Source organism: Helicoverpa zea, chromosome 21, assembly GCF_022581195.2.
Source record: "Helicoverpa zea isolate HzStark_Cry1AcR chromosome 21, ilHelZeax1.1, whole genome shotgun sequence".
Taxonomy (NCBI): domain Eukaryota; kingdom Metazoa; phylum Arthropoda; class Insecta; order Lepidoptera; family Noctuidae; genus Helicoverpa; species Helicoverpa zea.
Genome location: NC_061472.1, coordinates 7,499,914 through 7,519,835, shown reverse-complemented (window position 1 = coordinate 7,519,835; position 19,922 = coordinate 7,499,914). Strand labels below are relative to the sequence as shown.

The 19,922-nt window shown below is 36.5% G+C and overlaps 3 protein-coding genes and 1 long non-coding RNA gene across 11 annotated transcripts in view; 2 read left to right on the top strand and 2 right to left on the bottom strand.

Moving 5' to 3' along the window:
* The window catches only part of LOC124640611 (tight junction protein ZO-1), a 124,305-nt gene that overhangs the window by 32,008 nt on the left and 72,375 nt on the right, over nt 1-19,922 (bottom strand). The window contains exon 1 of one of the 8 annotated variants that reach the window (XM_047178458.1): nt 14,758-14,933. The exons of the other annotated variants lie outside the window; for them this stretch is intronic. Coding sequence (XP_047034414.1) covers nt 14,758-14,826 — 69 coding nt within the window. The 5' untranslated portion in view covers nt 14,827-14,933. Of the gene's footprint in view, nt 1-14,757; nt 14,934-19,922 lie in introns of those variants that run through there. 8 annotated transcript variants of the gene reach the window in all.
* On the bottom strand, nt 3,182-4,581 carry LOC124640615 (PIN2/TERF1-interacting telomerase inhibitor 1-like). The gene is made up of 2 exons (XM_047178463.1): nt 4,219-4,581; nt 3,182-3,998 (listed from the first exon to the last, which is right to left on the bottom strand). The coding sequence occupies exons 1-2, from the start codon at nt 4,496-4,498 to the stop codon at nt 3,184-3,186; spliced, it is 1,095 nt and encodes a 364-aa protein (XP_047034419.1). The 5' UTR covers nt 4,499-4,581; the 3' UTR covers nt 3,182-3,183.
* Nucleotides 5,708-9,003, top strand: LOC124640616 (protein angel homolog 2-like). The gene has a single exon (XM_047178464.1). It carries the CDS (start codon nt 6,216-6,218, stop codon nt 7,308-7,310), a length of 1,095 nt encoding a protein of 364 aa, XP_047034420.1. The 5' UTR covers nt 5,708-6,215; the 3' UTR covers nt 7,311-9,003.
* On the top strand, nt 15,296-17,287 carry LOC124640618. Its single transcript, XR_006985572.1, has 3 exons — nt 15,296-15,519; nt 16,733-16,799; nt 17,184-17,287. It is a non-coding gene; the product is annotated as an uncharacterized LOC124640618 (long non-coding RNA).

Genomic DNA, 19,922 nt, shown 5'->3' with positions numbered 1-19,922 from the left:
CTATGGATCTTTCCTGCAAACCTTTACGAGCCAAAATGCGTGAAGTGTAATGCCGTGACCCGTAAACTTGTAAGCAACGGTCATAACCGGCAGCAGAATGGTATGTAACAAAAAAGAACTTGTATGTTACTGCCTTATAAAAATCCCTTTATAAAACAGATACTTAGGAGCGGAACCATATTAGGTGCAGCCATAGATTTAAAATAGGTTCGCGCCTTGCGCTTAGTACATTAGTATTAGTACATCCTATATCTATGGGTGCAGCCCCCGCTGTCTAAGTAAATATTGAATTTGCTAAATATTTGTGCAGTACAGCTGACTTGAACGGCTGACATAGACAATCGGGGACAAGTCCGGGGAAAGCCTGCGCTCCGTAGGTACTACTACTGAGGCACAATCCAACGCATAGTAAGTCACATATCGGTACTTTTAATTAAAGCATTTGTACGCATCTCTCATACTTTTGCTCTTAGTTGAAGAAAGTTTAATTTATTATTATCGAGCTTTTGATTTATTGCCGTGGGTATCGAATTTGAGATAATTACTACCTATTCAAGAACTTGTAAAATTATTTTATTTCCCCTAATTACTTGGAGAGTATCAAGCTACCGAATAGTTGGAAAGGGACCTGGCCAATTCTTATACCTTTTCTCCTCAAGTTTTACATTAGGTACTGAAGCACATTAAAATTTAAACTACTAGATATAGACCTATGTGCCCCCTATTACACAAAATGCCACTATTCTAGTGCGTAAGTACTTAGTCATACTTCCAGTCTGCCTTCTCGAAGTGCCGCGGTCCCACACCACACGACAGGTCTCAAATTGAATTCCAGTTACATTTTGTATTTCACAAAGCTGTCGAGTTCACAGTAAAGTGTAGGTATGCGGCCACATCATTATTCACCCAGCGATTCGTATACCAAAGCTACAAAAACCACAGAACGTCACACGCATCACCGATGAGATGCACCACCTTTATGTAAACAACATAAGGTTGAAAATCGCACGACTGGCAGTTGTCACAACAGCTGTTTTAGTTTTGTTTTAACGCAGAAACAATGGACATTCTATCCACACCGAAGCGGTAACATTATCTGGGTCTTTTCACAACGTTTAGCTTTTAAAACAGGGATTTAAAGTTCAGTTTTGCTTGATAATGCTTGCAGTATCCTAGAATTGATATTAATACCCCCATTATGATGCGTCGCAGCACCTATCGGCAATGTGTTATTGAATATCAAGTATAGACATTTGCTATAAAAGCTGATAAGTATCCAAATATGGGTGTTGGTATTCTGTCCGTAAAAAGAAGTATGTTATTTGGTCATTCTTTATATGGGTAAAGTTAATGGAGAATGGACTAAGAAGATACATGTTTAGCAAGAAAGTGAAGGTTTGTATTATTATTGTTAGAAATATTTAACTCAAAAATGTCAGTAAGCAGTTTTAGATATCTTTAGATTGTTGTCATAGTAATTCTTACTGAACTGATCATATCATTCACCCAAATATGTTTGGGTTGGTTTGTAATATAAAAGCATGAAGCTGAGTGCTGATCAGTGAACACAATGTCAATTATTATGTGTAGTGAATAAATGTAATAGATAAGTAAGATTAAAAGCATATTAAACAACTTTTGAGAAATTCAGAATATTTATTCAATAACACCATGTTATTAACAAAATTATTGTGTATCCTTACTATGTATTTAACATACATAGACAACTTATTACTATTAAAATACTATAAATATCCTTTGATACTGGATAAGTTAGTTCCTTTAAAATCTAATACTTCATCTGGGTTTGATTTTAATTTTTCTATGATGGCATGTTTATTAAATCTAATATCATTAGCATAGTCTTGCTTCAACATTCTCATTTTATCTATGATCTTGTTCCGAAGAGGTTTTTCCAAATCTGGATTCTGCAACATACTGGCCAGTTCTGTTATCCTGTCAGGCAAGTTAACTTCATTTTCAGTATACTCAATTTCTATTGTTTTACTTCTTGTCTTCATCTCGCTGTACCCTTTATTTATTTGTTTGTTTATATTTTTCACACAAATATGTTTCTCCGGAACTGTTTCAACTGTAGACTGCTTCCCGTTGTCGTCGAATATAATCTTCTTGTTTAATTTACAGTCACATTCATTATCTGTTGAGTATTCGGTGTTGAACTTTCGCTTTTTTCGATGACTGGGCCCTGCTTCACCATCTAAGTCCAATAAATGTCCATATTTCACCTCAATTTTGTTCATAACCTCTTTACACTTTGTATACACAGATCTTAGCTCTTCCAAGTCATTTTTATCAATTTCTTGCGAAGTTTTTGTGTCGTCTATGTATTCTGCCGAAGCTACTGGCATTTGCTCAGATTTTTGAGAGTTGTGATCAGACTTACGCTTCTTTTTTCGGTTCGCCGACGGGGTTGGTGATTTTTCTTTGTTTTTATCATCAGAAGATGTCCTTTCATCCATATTTACAAGTTCTCGGACATGATTTTTCACAATAACATACGACTTTTGTTCCAACAGTGGTTTTCGAATAACAGCAACTTCCACGGGCGTCTCGTTGTCATCATGGACGACCATCATTCAAATTACTTTATATCATTAATCTAAACTACGCAAAATAATATTATTCAGCTTATAAAAGCTTTATTTCGAATTGAATTTAATAAAAACACGTGCTGACCTACAAACATACGCCCAACAGTTTGACATTGACACTTGACAGCAGTCTGTAGTGAAGTGAACGGCGCGGAGTTAACAACATGGCGGCGAAAGAGTTCGTGCGCTATCGATACTTTAGTCGACTAAACTCTGCTTCGTGTAATACTTTTATTTATATCGATAAGTCTGATATCTATTTTTTCGCATTTGAGGAATAAAAAAAATTATATGCATTGTTAAATATACTTTTTACTCATATTGCGCAAAAAAATACAACAGAAATCTTTTATTTGCAAAAAATATTTCTGTTTCAACTTCCTACATATCACGAGTAAAAGTTTTAATAATGCACATAACTTATTCCTTTGGTTTATAATTCTAAAAACTAAGTGAAACGTGCATTTACTGAATTTAAAAAGTAAAATTGATTAAAACTAATATTTTAGCTGACATAGGGTTTAAAGTATTTGGTATTCCAAAATTTAATAAATAAGAAACTGCACATATCTTATTCATCAATATCTTTATTTTTCCTCTTTTTCTTCTTTTTAGGCACATAATCTTCTTCAACACATTCTTCCACTTTTTCCACATCTTTTTTCTTTTTAGATTTTTTACTTTCCACAGGGTGGTCCTCCTGAACGGATTCCTCAAAACCACTTTTCTGCTTTTTCTTTTTAGATTTTTTAGGTTTCTCTAATACATCTTCTATGATTTCAGCATTTATATCGTTTTCTAAATTTTCTACAGTTTCTTGTACACTTTCTTCTTCTTGATGTTTTTTCTTCTTTTTCTTACTTTTCTTTTTAGTGTCAGCAACCTCTTGGGATTCTGGGACATTATTTTCATCATCAACTGTTTCATTTTTATCAGAATTGTAGAAAGAGAATGACTGAAAATTGTAATCTTGTTGGTTTTCTTCTTCATTGTTCTCATCATTAGTAGCTCCTGCAAAACCTTTGAATGAATAGTCAGCTCTATCTTCATAGTCTGCCTTATTACTGGATAGGTTTAGAACGCCTTTTGATTTTATAGCGGCCATTTTGCTTTTGAAATAATCCTCCATACTGCCCTTTTCGGTAAAAACTTTCTCAGTCGTTTTTATTTCAGTAGTTTCAGAATTATCTTGTACCTCCTCTTCAGTTTTTGGATTTTCTTCCTTTTTCAATGTCTTTTTACCAAAAATGTTAGCCAAGTCCTTTTCACTGTAGCGAGTCAGGTCTTTCCCGCGGGTAAACTTATGATAGTGCACTCTAGCTTTGCTTTTCTTGGATTTAACTTCTAGAGATACTCCACTGTGTAACTTTTCGTCGTTGTTATCACCTGAAAGAAAATTGGGATATTGTAAATTATTTAAATAGGTAATTGGAGATAAACAATATGAAAATTAAATTTAATTGTCCAGAGCTTGATGGGATTACACAAATATGGTACAAGTTAGTTTACTTAAGTACAATGTAGCCATATAAGCCCAACATTCTTAACAAACAATTACCTATTGTTGAAATTGCGTTGTGTTGTATAAATACTGAGTGGTACTTACCATTGGATAAATTAGCTAATAACGAATTGAAGTCGTCTTCGTGCTTTGTCCACTGGTCGTTCTTGTCGTCAAAGCCCAGTCCTCGTTCATCATTCTTGTACCGAGCCACAACATGTTCCACAATTCCATTTTCTTTAGCACCTAACCCTTTGCCTTCACTCCATCCCATTTTTTCCAACATGCGCTGGCCGAATTTCGTCGAATCATTGCTCCAAGCGTTATTTTTAGCTCGAAGATTAATCACTTTTTGTTTACGCCGGGGACCCGCTAACATAGCCATGTTATTAAATTTTTATTAACATCGCACACGTGAAACGTGTTATCACAGAAACAAAATGGATGACAGAATTGACTGACAGAACAACTTTGTAGCTAAGTTCGGTACGCGGCGCGGGCAAACACAATACGCAATTGGTCGACAGTGAAGCGAAGTTCGTTCACTTTATAGAGTAAACAGTGTTGTGATTGGTCGCAGTTGCGCCATGTTGGTAGCACTGACTAGAGCGCGGTCCAGCTACAGTGGAGTTCGATTTTAAGCATGCAACTTTTTTCTATATGAAGCATGAAATCTTCGTATAGTTTGTGAGTTAGGGCGACATTTATATTAAATTTATTAAAGAAAAATAATCACATTCTTAAAAAACTCAGGATTTTAACATAAATTTTTCAAGTAATTCATTTTTATTGAACATTTCTTTAGATACTCAATGTTGTGCAGATGCACAAATAGTCGAGTGAAAACCTCGGAAATGCATTTTTTTCTGTTTGGTTTTTGCATTTCTAGGACGAAAATGTCGCTTAGAACAACGTATTTATTCCACCTGAAATTTAATTACGAGATTTTCAATTCAAGGCATTGAAATTCACGTTTCATCAAGACTCACGATACTATCGTAGTTTTGTCCCATTATACCCCCACACTTATCTGTCGCATTCTGTCCGACCGCAACCTCAATATTGTTATGGGGTGAGTCAGGTGGTGGATCTTTGAATTAATTACCTACTGTGTATACCTACTTATATCAATAATTAGATGAGCTATGTATAGTAGTAGGGCGCGATACATTAAGATCACATCAGTATCGGCGTTATTCCCTCAGGCAAAGTGGGAAGTGCTGACAATACTCGAATGCTTGTGAAACAGTATGAAGGAGAAGAGAGACTTTCTTGATGGGCGTAGACTGTGTAGGTCAATATTTTACGGTATTGAAATGAAAAGTACCTATTGTTTATAGTTTGTAAGCGAGCTTAGTATAACTTATTATGATTTGCCTACGAATTGGCGAATATTTTTTAGAAAAAAAATGTAGGACTTGCATATGATGCATCTTTTTGCAATGTTAAAAGTCAATTCGTTAAGCCAATTTTTATTAAATATGATTATAGTCCAGAATAATTCTAAATATTCTATAGTCCTAAATATACTACTTCATAAAACAATATTTCTTCACTCTTTGCTTTAAACAAAGTGCAGGTGTGGCAATGTAAATATTGCTTAACACAATATTATTTAAATAAAAGTTAGAGTACCGAAATATGCTAATTTAGTTACACTTTTTCAAACATACTGATACCTAGATCTAATATGAATCGATTCTTGAAAATTTGTATCGACAATGTAAAGGTTACATGCAGGCCCATAAATCAAAACGCGACTAATTAGCGTGACCGATGACAGGTGCAGCACTAACCGATCAATAAACGCAAGTTACACCATCGCGATCGCAGATACTATAGCGCTATCTGTACTACACCGTAGTACAGCCACTTCGGGCACTTGTTGAACACCCGACGCAAATATTACAAGCTATTACGATGAAGATACAAGAATTCACGGCCCCAGAGGCCTTCGCTTATCGCATCAAACACAACGGCGGCCCGAACAAATAGCCTCCACTTGGCGCACTGAAACCCCCTCAACACTCAGGTCAAGGGTGTGGGAAACTGTGGGGGTGGCCAGAGGAGCGTCTGACGGCAAATACATACAAATAAAAGTTATGTCGTACAACGTCTTAGCGCAAGGCCTGTTAGAAAATCACTCGTATCTACTTGAACGTTGTGAGCTCGAATATCTGCTGTGGGAGAACAGGTCCGAACTGCTCTACGAAGAAATTATAGACCAGTCGCCAGATATATTGTGTATCCAAGAATTAGAATCGACATATCTGAATAGTTTTTTTTCAAGATTTGAAGAAATCGGATATTACGGTCTATACAAGAAAAAAACTAGCAGAGGCATCGATGGCTGTGGGATTTATTTTAAAAAAGATTATTTTAAATTGGAAGATGTTGTTGACGTAGAGTTCTATCAGCCGAAGGTATCGATATTGAACCGTCACCACGTCGGTATCATCGCTAAGCTGTCGTCTTTCAGCATGCCCGAGAAGCCTTTCGTGGTGGCGAACACGCATCTTCTACACAACCCCAAGAAAGCACTCGTGCGACTAGCACAGTTGAGGATATTCCTTGCTGAGATCGATCGAGTCTCTTATGTATTTAACGGACGGGATTCAGGGTACCTCCCTATCATATTATTAGGAGACTTTAATTCTTACCCCGACAGTCTCGTCGTGCAGTTACTTAACGAAGGCCAAGTTAATACACGTCTAGACTTTAATAACAATGAGTGGACTGATATTGGCATCACGGATAACTGTCAGCATTTGTCGGTGTATTTAAACAGGAAGGAGGGACGACATACAAGTTTCAGTGAGGTTCAGATATATAACTCTGTGTACAGCAACCAGTCGCGCATGTACGAGCCACAAGCCCCAACAAAGCAATTTCGTCACACGTGGTTCAGCGAAATGTTCACCAGCGGGATTCTCTCACAACCATTTCACTTCCGATCCGTATACGATACAAGGAGAAGAAAAAATAATTTCTACACTGAAGCGTCCAATGGCAAAGATTATATAGTAGTGGATTACATTTATTATAATGCGTGTAGCGGCTTGCGGCCCTTGGAACGCCTTCATCAATATACTGATCAAGAAATCAAGGAATTTGGCAAACTGCCGAATAATGTGTTTGGGTCCGACCATATCTCGCTCGTGGCGGTCTTCGAGCTAAGCTCTAAAAGGCCATACTAGTTGCTGTCGGTTGGATACTTTTGTGTTCGTAAGTACCTACTCAACTATTTTATACAATTTACAAAATTGACTCCATTTGTACTAACAGTGCAATTATTAGGTGTTACCTACTTCATAAACGTTTTAAAAGTTGATGTTATTCGTAAAACTTTTAGAGCTCAATTTTAATATCCTATTAAATGCATGCCTCGGATAATTTCATGAGTGAAATGATTGATTTTTAAAGCAAAATGATTTTGTTTTTATGTTTGAGCGCGACATTGCAAGCGATACGGTTATTACGTCACGATTTTGAGCGCGCGTGATTTGATGTCAGAACAATGGCTTTTTTTTGTAAAATGACTGTCGTGATGGGAATTCGACGAAACAATATAGCTCAATGAAAATAATCGTCCGCAGGAGGTAACATTTGGATTTTTTCTGCGACGCCACATAATATTACTTACTGGATGTTAAAATTGCGGTTCATTAAAAGTTGTAGTTTAATGTTTGTAACTTTTTGATCTAAATGTTGATGAATTTGACTGTAGTAGTCCGTCGAATTAATAAATATTTACATGTCCATTACGCATTATATTTTAGAATACATTTTATTGAGATTATATCTATTATCTAATTGTTAATTTACCGATAGTCTATACATTAGTTATTAAATTGTTTGTGTTGTGTTTGTTAACATATTATTCTGGCCTAAGTGTTGTATTAATTTTAAGAATTAGGTACCTACAGGTATTTTCGTCAATTATTTTGAATGATCGGAGTGTTGCATGTGGAATTCACTCGTTAAAGAAATGAAGCACAATTTTTTTAGTAGGAGAAAAAGACTTAGCGTATATTTAAAAAAGTTGCTGACATGTAAAGGAGATATTTTAATCTACAGACAATTTAATGTATTTTATTATTGTATACCTACTATGGTTGTACCTCAGTCCCTTTACAACGAAAACCTACATACCGAGCTTTCTGAATGAAATTATTTATAAAGAAAGTATGAAATGTACCCATTGTCATATTATTGTAGGCTTGGATTTTGTATCCACCTGAATAACCTATTTGCATTTATGTGTGAATGAACCTATGAACCGACCAATATACCGACTGTGGCTGAAAGCTTTAACTTGGTATTTTCGGGTGCTAGTATGGCTAGGAAGGGTATTAGGTACTTATTACACATTGTCATTAGTACGAAAGCATACGCAGAGCAAAATATGTTATCCCACTGATTTTCAGACTTTGGACATATAAGCCTACTGTCAGTCATGTTCCTATCTTTTTAATTACCAGTTTGTAGAAAGCCGACTTTGAGAGGCTAGTTATTGTATTATCTGCGTCTGCGAGAAGATAGCCTTTTCCCTACTATGTTGGGGCCAGCTTCCAGTCTTACCGCGTTTTTACCATGGGCCACATGATGCGCCTTAGTAAGGAGGCTAGTTAGTTAGTTATTGTTTGTTTATTATTTTTTAATTATTACATAGACAGACATAACTAATGATAATGTGTAAGTATTACGAAAGCGTGTTGAAAAGACGCGTTTTACGGACTGTCTACGCGGTAATTTACCGATTGCGGTGTTGTGCTAGTTGTAATTCATAATTCTATGTCTATCTTTTAATGTAAACAGTCCATTTAGAATGGAATAAACTGTGTATCGATGTACTTTATAAGTGTGATTAATAAATGGTTGTGTGTATAATTTTGTGTTTTATTTGTTTATTCATCCTTTTCAGGATTATCTAAACTGAAACTTGAAAATATATAAATGTAGGTAAGTATGCAGGTAAGTAATATTTTCAACTTTTCATATTCATTTACGAAATAAATCAGCTCCTGTAGGTCGGTAGGAAACTAAATTTTATGTCAGTCAGACCTCAAAACGAAGGCAATCTGAATTATAATATTTAGGGACCTACATATTAACAAATAGGTACTCTACATACCCACATAGGGATGTACTTAACTGTGCCAGTTGTAGCCAGTATAAATAATTTAATGCGATTGCAACCCTACAAATGGCCGATGCAGTAAATTCTGTTCGACTTTTAAAACCAATAAACATAGTGAGGGGAAAAAGTTACTAATTGAATATCGAAACATTCATTTCAAGTGAGTTTATCGATTCATCGATTATCGAAAAATGTGAGTAATAAACTAAATACCATTTAGAAGCAGGAAAAGCCGTCAGGAAAATGGTTATTAAGTTAAGGATACGAGTTGTTATGGTCATTGCGCCTGTTACCAGTGGATTAATGCCATCTAAACATTTCTGTAGCACAAATTGCAAAACTTGCGATATACATACGAGATTAGATTAATTTAATGCCATTACTGAGAGTACTCTACTCTTAATTAAAGATTAAAAAAAACCGTTTCACTCTTGTCAATCCGGCATTCTGTTCTGTAAATATGAAGATAATTTTTCTTTTGATCACACCCCTTTTTTAACAAGCTTTTATTATATTTGATTGGGGAGAGCCGAAAAAATAACACAAAACAGGTTCGCCTGATTGAAAGCGATTATCAAAGCTCTAACTAGTGCAGCCGTTCCCAAATGGGGTTCCGCGGAACCCTGAGGTTCCGTGACAGGCTCTAAGGGGTTCCGTGGAAAATTCAAGATTTCCATATGGTAAATCGTTTCACTTTTGACAATATTAAATTATTATTCATTTTCAATTAAATTGTTTTAAATATTGCATTCCAAAATTCCATTTAGGCACCATGTAGGTGGGTACCACTCGGGAGTGTAAGTCTCGTACTTTCGCGACAAGTGGCGAGGTAAGGCCACGGTAGCAGATAATTTAATCCCGTTTTTTACAAATTGTGGATTAACTTAATACCTCCAGGTCTTCGGCGATCGGCAAAAGCAGGTAGCGAGTCGGCCAAAAATCACCGCATTTTTTGGGCTTATTTCATCGCCAGGATTATACGTTTTCATTCATTTGACAGAACGTGAAATGACACGGCATACGAGTATTTCCAGTGGCTATATTTACCATGAATCAAAGTGTGACATTATTTTCAATTTTTGCACCTCCGCGAATCCGAAAATTTCGCGCTCGCTTCGCTCGCGACGATGTTACGTGTGATGCTTTTATGTTCGTTTAATTGCTCAAGTATCCAACACCGAAAACATTTCGCGCTCTTCCGTCGAGGTTTCCTTTGATGTTTATTCTTTATTCCTCTGGTTCAGAAAAAGCAATAGCGCTTTTTTCGCTAGCTGCTTAGGTATTCATTTGCATTTGCTTTTTTGAGTGGATATTGTACTTTTTGAGACCTTATTAATTTACAGTGGTTTTGTTTATTTTGTGTAGGTACTTAAACTAAAAAAAAATCGCGCTTGCTTCGCTCGCGATACCGGCTACCGCTGAATGTCTTTCAATGCTAGCGGGTGCTTGGAACTTCTTCTTTTAGTTCAAAAAAATCGCGTTCGCTCGCCCCTCACCTGTACAAACCCAATCTATTTCTTTTTGCGTTTACTTTGTCACTTTGTCAGTAGTCAAACTGAAAACTATTCACATAATACACAAAGTCAAGGGCGGCTAAGTTGTTTTCTGGCCCGTGTGGCAGATAGCCATGCTACGCCTGAGTATAATGAATATGTCTCTAACCATATAACCATTTGGTGCGCCAACACACGCCACGAGCCGAACCTAAGTGTATTTACGTCTTTAGTTTACTTCTTACTTAAGCTAAGGTTCCGCCGAAAAATCGTGAAACGAAAAGGGTTCCGAAGCCAAAAGAATTCGGGAACCGCTGAACTAGTGTATAGTGATCTTTGCTCAAGCGAGGAGGACACTTTTTGTTTTCAGGTTACCTACTTGTTACTTGCGAGTCTTACGGGAGAACCACAAAATTAATCAATTTAGGAAAATATAAAAAAATGGCATTTGTTTTTGTGCCTATAATGCAACTTGCAATAAAAGTACCCAAGTATCTAATACGAACTTGTTTATTTATACAGAGACAATACTTAGCGAAGACACATAAATCTTTACGTATTTGCATACGCGACTTTCATTTCCATGAGGTAAGCACACTGTTTTTTGTTTGGCCATTAATAAAATATTCTAATAGCGAAACGTAGCCGTAGGCGCGATGTTTTCCACCAACACTGCGGTCTTGCTTGACCAGAGCGGCTTGAAGAAAGCTGCTAGTGAGAAGCATTCCTACGAAAACGAGTCTCAGTATGTTGTAGAAGTACCTAGGTGTGCTACCTTCTAGATATCTATTAGAACGGGACCACATCCTCGATATAATTATCCGTCTGAGTCCTCAATAAGGACAAGATGCAGTAATTTTGTCAGCGTTGGTAAGTAATCAACTCACAGCCAATGTGCTTTGACGTTAGATAAATAACTTATTATGAAAATCCGTTAAATTGTGTAATGGCTTAAAAGAATTGTTCTTTTTCACATCGTGAGAATGAAACCGAGGCGAGGCTATAATAAAGTGTTCGTCAAATACGATAAAAAGATTACAAAATGTAAAACTGACGACAAAGACTTATTATGCACTTGGCGTCCAAAGTTGCAGTCAATAAATAATGCACGAGTAGTTAGAAACGACGTTTGTAATGGACGTCGTTGAACTTATTACAACGCACTCATTAAGTCAGTCCTATATGAAAGAACAGCATCACGACGAGATGATCTGTTAATCGATTTACATTATTTATATAAATGCTAATGAAAACAAGAATCGACTAAATAGAGAGAGTTGTTAGGCCACTGGCTGGTTGTACGTTGTTTATGGTCAGTGAAAACGCGCGAAAAGCCGCGCTTGCGTGACACTATCCATAAAAGCGGAAAACGTTTCGCGACTTATTTCGTGTTGATTATAATTTATTGATTTTACACGACTAGGTTTCCTGTATTTTATAGTAATTAGAATTGTGATTAACATTGCTATTTCGATTTCGTCAGTATTTTTAAGTGGTGTTACGGCGGCAATTTTGAACTTAGGTATGAAAAGTGTCATTTTACATTACATGTGTGAATTGACTGGCGTGGAGTTGTTGTTGCTATATTAAATAATAGATAAGTCATCAACCTTGTAATTTTAGAAGATTTTAATTGACAGATACTGTTTTTGTTCATAGTTTTTATAGAACAAAAAAGTTATAGAATATCATAATTCTTGAACAACGTCTAAGCGTGGTACTTCTTACAACGTATTTCAGGAAATATGACACTATTCCACGCAATGTAAATGTTAATCTTAGTGCTATGTTTAGGTGAATGTCCATATTGCATAGTGAACGCGGTTATTTTGCATCCCAGTTATTTTGAGATTTAGACGGGAAGTATAGCAGACGACCTATATGCCTACATAGGTTGCAGTACTTTAATAAAGTTCTATATTTTGCATGAATGGAGTTTGTCATCGTCTTTTCGAGCTTTCAAACTTTCTTGTATGGAATTAATTGAGATGACATGTATAGGAGTTGGATGCATTGGCAAGAAAAGGAACGACCCTGTAGAATTGAGATATGTACATGAGCATTATGCAGATTATTTTTATGGACATTGGTTTGGTAAGTACATATTTCCGAGGAACTTTTCTGCCACTTAATGGGTACTAAAATGGTGTTCGGAATATTAATTAATCTACTAAACATAAATTCCTATCCGCAAGTGTTGAAACGAGCCCTAAATCTTATTTACTATTAGCCACATGGCGAGTCACGAAATTACCGGCATCCTACAATAATTCATAACAAACAGCTAAGTTTGTTGCACTTCGCTGTCCCATTTATCGTTCAGTTACGTTTGCTTTATGATAACCAAGCTTTTGACGTTAACTCAGATGGTTCCGTAGATTTTATGAAGACTGTAACTCAGAAGTTTTAATACTGAGCATTTACCTAAATGCCAAACATTATCAAATGTTTGTTCAGTTCATTAATGTACAGGTATTCGTTAAATATTAATGCCCTATAATAGCATACTTAGAACCTTTCATACCAGTGGCTAGTGCTAATAATTAAAGGTCAGATTAACAGACAGCTCTTAAAAACTCCGGTAAATATTTGCTTCGTTCAATAAACGGATATTGTAAATAAAGCTCCCATGGCCCTCGACGTGGGAATCTTGTCGTGTGACTCACTCGAAGCTATGCGAGACGAGACCAATTTTGCTAAAATGCATTTAAAAAGAATAAAAAACAACAAAACGTTTATCCACGATTAATTCTACTCCTCTATTATAAGGTGCAACAGAAGCAAATAATTTGCGGAGTTAACGGTGTACCACGGAGGCTGAACGACTGGGTTCGAGGCCAAGAAAAATAAACTAAAAAAAGTAAATTATTGGAGACCCAACCACTTTGCCGTCGACAGCTGCGAATTGGCGCGAAACAGGTTTTTGGCGGGATCAGTGACGTCACCTGACATGTGCCTTCCACCAGTTTTGGATTCGTGCAAAAAACAAAGAGTCTTTCATCTCGGAGGTCCATTCTATTTTACGACTGCTTATTATTATGTTGGTGCATTGTCTGTTTTGAAAGCAGGTGATATTATTGTAACTGCGTAACTGCACATCACACAGACAGAGCCATAATCCTATACTTTTTAATGCAAAACTATGAAACGAACTAGATCTAGCTTTTAAGCCTTCTTTGTCTTGCCTTGGTAAGTGGTTCTGTGGTATGTTTTTCAAACTTGAGTTTCATAGTAATTGCAATATACTTAGTTCCTAGTATAAGTTTGGTAGGTTGGTTTATTTTTGTCTTTAGTTACGTAATCAAATTATATTTTTCATAAGTGAGATCATAGATCATAGTTGAGAGTAAGGCATCATAGTTCAAATATCTTTGTCTAGCTTAATAACTAAGCTAATTCGAGTAAGTTACAATTACCGACTTCACGCAATTAATAAAATATTGTTTCGCGATATTTTCCAATTAACTGGTCCATCTAATGAACTGTCTTCACTCGACCAAGTTACTTTCCAAGCGTTGAAGTATAAATCACACGCACACATCTATTTGATTCTGCAGTCTTATATAATTTGATACGAAATGCGCATGCAACCACTGCATAACTAACTCACTAGAGCTGGAAAACTCGTTTGTTCGACTATGAATATTTTTGTAAAGTTGCACAATGACACAGTCACATTACTATGTTAATGGAGCCATTGTTTAATGCGGATTTTTATAAGAATCTCTTTTGTTTCATAGTTAGTTGCAGTATCTTTTTGGCTGATGGGAAGATTTCACCAGGCAACGTAAATATTACTCGCATATTGTTAGACACCGCTAACCGCAAATTAGTGGTCAACGCAATTTTAGCTTTAACAATATCACAGGTTGGTCGCGCGCCACAAATAATGCTCGTAAAACCAAAATGTATCAAATAATTGAGAAGTCATTGCACTTATTCATAGGCAGGCATGCAACGGCAAACGTGTTTTGCTTCATCGATACCTACTCCGAGAAGCGGTCGGCTTACCTGAGAGTCACTCCGGACGTGGTTCAAATTATTCACCACTAATCCGTTGTCTGTTGCTATTGGATCCATTTCTGTACATTCATTATCCGTATAACTTTAAGTTTCAACCACACATTGCAGTATACACGTTCAAACTTCAAGCCGCGGCCGAATATCACCGACACTAGTCTTAGTCACTAAAGAAAAACGCATCTAGGCTCAGAGATAGTGAACACACAGGCGCCTGACCCTCCGGGGTAAGGCTTCACTGGCTTACTTTAAACAAACGAGTTACTCCACCGACTTAAATCAATAAACCTCCGTAATAACATTACGATGTGAACTACAAAAGTTTTCTCGGAAATGAAAGAGTGTGTACAAGTTTTGTTGAGCACAACGTCTGGCCGATCGTAAGGACGCCAGGCGGCGAAAAGTTACCCGTGCGTGATTTCTGGGGGACTCTCAAAAGCAAATGGTCATATAAGCTATCAATCTTTGCATACCAGAGTGGTTAGGTGAAACGGACATTCTCGTTTCGGTGCGTAACGCTGCGAGAGTGAAAGGGACAAAGTGTCCGCAGGTACTCCGTCTCGAAGTGGGCGAACAGTATCTACAGGTTTTGCTCTCCCACTACAAGGAGGCACGGAGCGGACTCGGAGAGCCTCGAGCTTGAAAGTTTAGTTGAAAAACTTAACAAGCATAACACAGTCTTCAAATTGCCACTTAACACCACGCACATCGAGTATTTTGGACACGTATGGCCATAACCCTCAAATAGTACCGGTTTGTATGATTTCTGGGTTGATTTGTTTGGAAATTCAACACGTGTTACTTTTCCTTTTACATATTAAACTTTCATTTACATTTGATATGGCGGTTAAAATAATAATAACATTCGTTTATTAATCGACCGTTAAAGCGAGGAAGGAAATTAAATCAAAGAAACGATCGATACATTTGATAAATCGAATGGAACCGGTCTCAATGCATCTCTGGTGAAGGCCGCTAGAGCTAACCTCTACACAGGACACTCCTGCGCAGGGACCCACGCACACTACGAAAGCTCCTCATGAATACAAGTAACCACATTCAAAAGAGCTGTCAGTGAGAAGTTCGCGTTATAGAATAGGGATAATTCTTACCTGGTCGTTACGTTCCTCTGCAATTGGCAGTTTTTTGAGGTGATATTTCTATAAATACATTGTTGTCTACTTAGATGGGCAGGTGTGCATATTTCTCTTCAATACTGGTGCAGTAATATTGAGAATTGTTTGCTAACAATTTGTTTGTTTTTTTTTTTTTTATCTATGCAATGCCGAATATCATCATTGGAGGATTCTACAATTTCGTGCCAACTATCTAGTGGCACCTAATATGTGTAACATTTTTGTTTTTGCAGTTAACAGTCAACCATACAATAGTACTAATGTAGCAAGACATTGGCCAGACGATGTATTATGTAGTGCGGAAAATAGAAATAGGAAATCCGCAAGTGACCGACATGAAACACGCAGTATTTATTGTATTATTCGACTTCAAAGAGCTAACATAATGTAGACCGTAGCCGTTTGTAGTATACAGTATTTCTACTTTTATTACATGAATTAGCATCAATGAAATAAACTAGTCGTCTTATAAATCCAGTTTTACTTCGAAAATACGACTTATGTAATTAATTCTCAGACTCAGCTGATGTCTAAAATTTGAAGTCCGCTCAACCTGTTTTTCTTTTAGTAAAATATCTCTCATAATCGGTTCGCTCGTAAACTGCGTCAGTATTACGACTACCTACTCGTATTTATTATCAAATCGACATATTCAAAAGATTTTTCATAAGAATTTAATATTGACATTATGCATGGCATAAATACTTTTTAGATCCAAAAGAAAAAGAAAAGTAACAACCGACAACAGTCAAACGGCCACATTAATTTCAAAAGAACAAGTCAAAATAATAATGTCATGGGTAAACAAGATCTAATTTTTATAATTACAGTTTCAGCAGTTGCATCATGCTTTGCAACAATTATAGACAATTCTAGGGGTGGCAGACGGCCATAATGGTAATATCCTTTATTTTAGTTACCCTAAAATTTAATTATGATCCGATACTTTGGATACCACTACCATTTTGATGAACAGCACTGACAGGTGTATATCCGTGAAAAGCTCCGGCAGAAGTTGCATCAAACTTAGCTGTACTAATTGAGTAGATGATGATAATGTTACTGTCTGACGAAAGCATTAGAATCAACACAGGGGTGGGATGGTCTTGACTATTATGCTATCAGCGACTTGTACCTTATGTAGTTAAAATGAACTAGCAAAGGTCACTCAATTAATCACAACGTTATGTCAATAACGAATTAACAAAATCTTTGCTCGAACTGGGATCTGCGTGTCTTAATACAGATGAATGGGTTTTCAAATGAGCTTTCTAATTTCAGACTTCAACGTTTACAAGTCGGACAAACAATGGCCAACAACCGTAATGCAAGCCAACTGCATCAGTAACTCCACAACCAGACACTACTAACATTTTGTCTCATCCCAAAATTCAAAATTAAAGTCCCGAAAAAAGCATTCACAATGTGGCACGGAATCAAACCGACTCGGCTCTGGCACTTGACAGGGATGAGACACATGAGAAACATGTTGCGCTCTCGCCTCACAGCCAGTTACGACAGAGTCTACAATCAGAGAAAAAGGAATGACTTGATTATGCTTGCCAGTATAATTTTTGGCAGTGGTATGGGAGTTGGCTATGCGTTCGGATTGTTCACTAAAAAAGATTGTTCCATTAAGAAAAAAGAAGTGGTTACCGGCGAAGAAGAAGGTTTCACTTGCAAAGTTGATCCCTGTCCCGCCCCTAAAGGATACCAGAAACCAAAACCGTGCCCTAAACCAGTGAAAGATTAAGAAAGGAAGCAATAAGTATGATTACATCAATAACTATACGCCCATGACATGTTAACCAGAAAAACTAAAAAATAAATAAAATTAAAAAACATAATACTAAGTTTTATTGTACCTGATGGATCGTATGATAAGTAGTCTTTCCTCGGAAGTCCTTTTTCCTCCTCATATGCAACATAATTTGCATTTATAAAGCTGCTGGCTACGGAATGTAGCTGCTTCATATTCGTGGGCTTGGGCATGCGGATCTTGATATTCCAAGAGTTGTGTGTACCGTTTGGCTCGTACCAGAAAATCATTCCGTTGCCCTCATAGACTTAGGATCCCGCTTTCCCTAGATTCATACCTTATACTTATTTATCTTTAGTAGATTTTATTATACTAATATAACAAAGACGTAACGTTTTTGTTTGTTTTTCTGTGTCTTAAAGACTCTGAAACTACTGAAACGATTTGAAAAATCTTTTGGGCAGCTAAATTATCCTCGAGTAACATAGGCTATACTTTATGCTGTTACGGGCTGTAGTTCCCACGGGACACGGGAGAAATCGCTAGAAAACAGCTAGTTATTAGTAGTGTTATACTGATTATGTGCACACTGGGAATCAGTTATCGCACAACAAACTTTTTAATAGATAAGTACCATAAATATGTTTTTCACAAACTCTTTTGAAGTTACTGAAGAGCTTTTGATAATTCTGACTTCTGACGATCAACCCCGAACAAACCAACTTTCAAAATTTTTAGTGCTGACAAATTCTTGTATTTATTTATAATAAAAAAAAATCTTTCATATATTTATTTAAATCTGCTTGCTAAGTAATTTGAAATTAATAATAATTCATTTCACAGTTTAGAATTTAGTCAAGATGGGCCAGGTACTGAAAGTTGCTGTTCTCTCAATCTCCATGGCTGCTGGCTACCATTACTACCTCACCTTCAAAGAATAAATCAATCCCAACGCGATGGCGCCAAAAACAAGGTTGGTGGGAATTCCTAATCCTTTTTTATGATATTATATATAAATGCGAAAAACTGCTGAACCCGAGATGAGAGCACAATGTGCAGATCTGTATTAAAATTGGCCCAACCCTTGCAGCTATATAAAAATGCGTACCTATAGTCGAATGTTGTGCTTTCCCGCCTAATTACATAAATGCATACATATTCTGTTAATTCAAGTACCTAATTAAAAAAATACTTTTGATAATCATCTTTACTACTTAAGCCCTTTACTACTCGGCCAAAATCTTATTGCTGTTCTTACTTAATTCTTTGCAAATGCTTGTGTGTAATAGGTACGATTAGGTAAGTATAAAATGGTTTGAACCAATTTAGCTTGCTTTCCTTTAAGATACAACATCTATTTTCGCAATTGGAGGAGTTGAACACCTCTGTTGAGCTCCTCTGTTTTTTGAAAGCCCTTTAGAAGCAGTTTTTAAAACACCTTTTTGTCTTTTTACTTTGAATTTAAGAATTTAGATTACTTTAATTCTTTTCACTGTGATATACACGATATATAATACTAGCCGTTTTCCCGCGGTTTCACCTGCGTCCCGCGGGAGCTACTGCCCGCACCGGGATAAAATATAGCCTATGTTACTCGCAGATAATATAGCTTTCTAATGGTGAAGGAATATTTAAAATCGGTCCAGTAGTTTTTGAGTTTATCCATTACAACCAAACAAACAAAAAAACAAAGTTTTCCTCTTTATAACAGGTTACCGGTACAAACCTGTACGGGTAGGTACCGATCAGTGCAGGTATAATATTTCAATACAATCCTATTCACTCACTTATAAAGAAACAGGTAAACCTGTTTCTGTTTCAATAGGATTATATTGAAATATTATACCTGCACTGACCGGTACCTACCCGTACAGGTCTGTCTGTACCGGTAACCTGTTTCTTTATGTAAGCACCCTTAGTATAGATAACTATCAATTTAAACGCTTGGTACTATTATTCTGCCACGAATTGCAGATTCGTCGCCACATAAGTAGGTACCTATTTGTTTGTCTCAAAAAATATCTATCCAATGATTCAAAGTACAATACTTTATTAATTTTGCCCATTGTCCTGGTATGAATGGCATTTTTTTTGGATTACTTACAAATAGTGCATTATTCTGCTTCGTTTATTAATTTTAGTATAGTAAAGGCGAAAATTTTCTTAGTGAACCTATATTAGTCACTTCTTGTTGTTGCGCAAACGGCTACACGGGTTCTAAAATATAGGATACTTTTATCCGGGTGCTGGAAGAAGTTTTC